The sequence below is a fragment of the Bactrocera latifrons genome, unplaced genomic scaffold, assembly GCF_001853355.1.
Source record: "Bactrocera latifrons isolate USDA-ARS-PBARC rearing strain unplaced genomic scaffold, ASM185335v1 scaffold_37, whole genome shotgun sequence".
NCBI lineage: Eukaryota > Metazoa > Arthropoda > Insecta > Diptera > Tephritidae > Bactrocera > Bactrocera latifrons.
Window position 1 is genome coordinate 640849 of NW_017537012.1, and position 3947 is coordinate 644795.

The 3947-nt window shown below is 34.7% G+C and overlaps 1 protein-coding gene across 4 annotated transcripts in view; it reads left to right on the plus strand.

The window, feature by feature from the left end:
- LOC108971936 overlaps positions 1-1198 on the plus strand; it is a 14538-nt gene extending 13340 nt beyond the window's left edge. For all 4 annotated transcript variants that reach the window (XM_018938294.1, XM_018938292.1, XM_018938295.1 and 1 more), the window contains exons 10-11: positions 209-302; positions 366-1198. In XM_018938294.1, coding sequence (XP_018793839.1) covers positions 209-302; positions 366-730 — 459 coding nt within the window. In that variant the 3' untranslated portion in view covers positions 731-1198. The remainder of the gene's footprint in view (positions 1-208; positions 303-365) is intronic.
- The last annotated feature ends 2749 nt before the right edge of the window (positions 1199-3947 follow it).

Genomic DNA, 3947 nt, shown 5'->3' on the forward strand with positions numbered 1-3947 from the left:
CTTTTTTATTTAACGAGATATCTTGACAAAATTCAGCATGGATTTTTGTTCGAGACCATGCTACAATATCCGAACATATTGTTCATGATTTAATAGATTTTTATACAATTTTATAGGTAAAATCACCTATGGCGGATACTATAACCACCTTGCAGCCGAAATTATTATTTTTTCTTTTTTTAACAAATCTTTTAATATCATTTTTTAGTCAAACGGTTTTACGCCCAAGCATTGGGAATCGCTACTGAAGAAAATCCTAAGTAAACAAAACATGGTGCCTAATTGGAAGGCGCATATTACCGGTAAGCCACAAAATTAACAAAATGTTCCATTCCACCGCTAAATTATTGCAAACCCACACACAGAGATTCTTAACAATCTGGTGGCCGAGTTGTCATTCGAAGAACTACTGCAATGCTTTCCCAGCGAAGCGATCAAACACCAGAAAACTGAAGCATTCCTAAAAGAATTCAACGATAATCGTATCAATTATGTCAATGACAAACTGACATTCCAAGAGTTACAGAAGCCAACACAACAATTGTGCGACAACGAAACTGTGCTGACACGCGATCATCTGCCAATGGACAACATCGATGAGAATAATGTGTTTGAACTCACATTACGTAAAGCGGTTTCGAAACAACGCAGCATCGCATTGCGTTCGATGATCGAATCGACGGGCACACAGCTATTCGATGCCACCAGTAACCCCATGTATAACCTTTGAGATAATCGTTACACTTAGAATAGGCGGCAAAGAAGTCGCAAAGAAAATGAGCATATAGTAATTGTTTAAATACGTTCGTGACAGAGGAAAACTTAAACTACCAAGTWCATAGATGTATGCGTTCAATTAACAACAACAAAATAATATGAAAATTATTAATGAACACATATTTTAGTAAATAGACACAGAAAAGTATGACAAATGTTGTAAAATTAGGTGCATAAACAATGAGCACTTTACGCTAGAAATTAAATTATTCATATACATGCATACACACACACACACTTCTAGTATACCTGCAACATTACGAAATTTATTTATTATTGTAGGCAAGCCATAAATACAAACACACATACATTATTTTGAGGTTAAGTGTAGAAAATAGTGCATTTCCCAATATTATTTTGTTTTTTTTTTATATATATTTATTTGTTTGAGGTTAGAAAGAGGCACATATTTTATTTTAAGTTTAATAGTAGAAACATGTTCATTACTTAATATTATTATATTTTTTTTGTTGATGTTAGAAAAGGTATCATATTTTATTTTAAGAGTAAAATATATTGTATTTTTTCTTATTATTGTTTTATGTTTTTCTTTTGTGAGGTTAGAAAGAGGCACCATTATATTAAGACTAATAATAATTTTTGGGAAAAAGGGGTACRTAAATTAATTTAAGATTAAGACTAGTATGTAGCGAGTTTTTAATTTAATTTATTTTTTTATTATAATTTTTTTTTAAGCCATTTCGGCTGCATGCAACATTCTTCAAGTTACTAAAAATTCGAAAATTCATTGTAAGGATCAGAGCTAGAATGAAAACATTGTATATTTTAGTTATGAATTCAGCACTATTTTATGTTATTATCAATTTGTTAGATTGCTAAATTTAAAATTGATTTAAGAAAAAAATATATAACCTATATTTTGATTTGAGGTCTGAGCTGAAATGAAAATATTTTTTTGGTTATAAATTCAGCACCATTTTTTACAATTTTTATAATTTAAATTGCTAAATTTAAACATTTTTTAAGCAAAAATTGCATAACCTATATTTTCACTTCCCACTAAATATCTGTAAACTCAAAATAAATTTTTTTAAGTTAAGTATTTTAAGGTACTGGATAAAAAGTTGCAAATGTTTGTTGTTGCACTAAATACGCATGCGAAACACCACACAACTGTGATGCTATCACGTGGCTATTATACAAGCGTTAATATAATTAAATTATATATTTAAATTGCATTTATAGATTTATATCAAATGATTTTGTATTAACAAACAGTATTTTATGATTTAGCAAACTAACAATACAGTTTTGAAGCATTTTTAGTAAGCATTCTTATTGTCTATGCAAAATCTAATTATTCTAAAGCAGCGTATACGTTTTTTGTATTAGTATATGCTTTTACAGTTATGCATATAAATGCAGCTTATATTATATACAATTTAATAATGTACATTATTTATAGTATAATCCGCTTTTACATATATACGCACTCTTTCTCCATAAGCATCTAGTATTTTAAGTCACTTTATCAATTTTATTGCAAAATATTACATAACACTTTTATACATATGTAGCTGCATACACGTTATATACATGTATACAAATACAGTGACATTCTTCAATTGATATTAATATGCGCAAATCAGAAATATTATGTAAATGTTTGTTAATAGTTTATATATATATACGCGACTTACATACATACATATACCAAATGTTGGTAGTGCGCATGAACATTTCCACGTTTTTTCTCCAAATAAAGTGATATTTTAAATCAAATTAAAACGTTTAAAATATGTGTTATTGTTTTGTTGGCATTTGCGGAATGCTACTTAAAGCGTCGTTAACGCGATATGGAACCTACTTTTATATATAAAAATAATTGAAGAAGAAAAGAAGAATTAAGGCATCAAAGCAAATTCTAAAATTTATTTTAAAAAACCCCCAACCAACTCAAACTTCAATTTTACAATAGCAATAACAAGAAAAAAGTTAGCTCTCGCTGCACCGAAGCCATAATACCCTACGCAGGTAAAATATAAAATTACCACTATTTTGAATTGAAACAGCCAGTATGTATGGCAGCTATATGCTATAGTGCTTCGAACTAAACAATATATTTCGAGTTTATAACTTTGCCTTTGACAATTATCTGTGCTGAATCTCGTGAAAATATCTTGTCATATAAAGTCGTGTACTTTACTATATTTGGATCGATCAATTTGTATGGCAGCTATACGTCCGAATTGAACAGCACAGCTGGAAGCCAGCTGACCTACATAAATAAAACAAGCCTCGCACCACGGTATTATGTGAATCCATAAAAGAAACACAGCACTGTGTCGGGCCACTGTTTAGGTGACATTCGCGCCGAAATGTGATATGATTTAACAGTCGTGTTCGGTGACTTCAGAGCAGCGGGCTTCTAACTGTCTCTATATAAGAAACGCAGGCACCGTGCCTGGCCACTGTTTAGGCGCCGCGATGTGATGTTATTTAACAGTCGTGCGGTGACTTCAAAGCGGCTGGTTGCCAGCTGGCTCTGTATAAGAAATGCAGGTACCGTGCCTGGCCACTGTTTAGGTGATGCGATTTAACAGTCGTGCGGTGACTTCTGAGCAGTTGGCGGCTAGCCGGCTCTATATTAGAAACGCAGGCACCATGCCTGGCCACTGTTTAGGCGCCGCGATGTGAGGTGATTTAACAGTCATGCGGTGACTTCTGAGCAGCTGACTGCTAGCTGGCTCTGTATAAGAAATGCAGGCACCGTGCCTGGCCACTGTTTAGCTGACACTTGCGCCGGAATGTGATGTGATTTAACAGCCATGCGGCGACTTCAGAGCAGCAGCTTCCATAAAAGAAACRCAGGTACCATCCTGGCCCTGCTAAGGTGATGTGATTTAACAGTCGTGCGGTGACTTTAGACCAGCTGGCTGCTAGCTGGCTCTGTGTAAGAAACGCAGGCACTGTTTCTGGCCAGTGTTAAGATGACACTCGCGCCGGAATGTGATGGGAGTTAACAGTCGTGGGGTGACAGCTGGCGGCTAGCTAGAACTTCGATCTAGCAGGCTCTACATAAGAAATGCAGGCATCGTGCCTGGCCACTGCTTAGGCGCCGCGATGTGATGTGATTTAACAGTCGTGCGTGACTTCAGAGCAGCTGGCGGCTAGCTGGCTCTATATAAGAAACGCAGGCACCGTGCCTG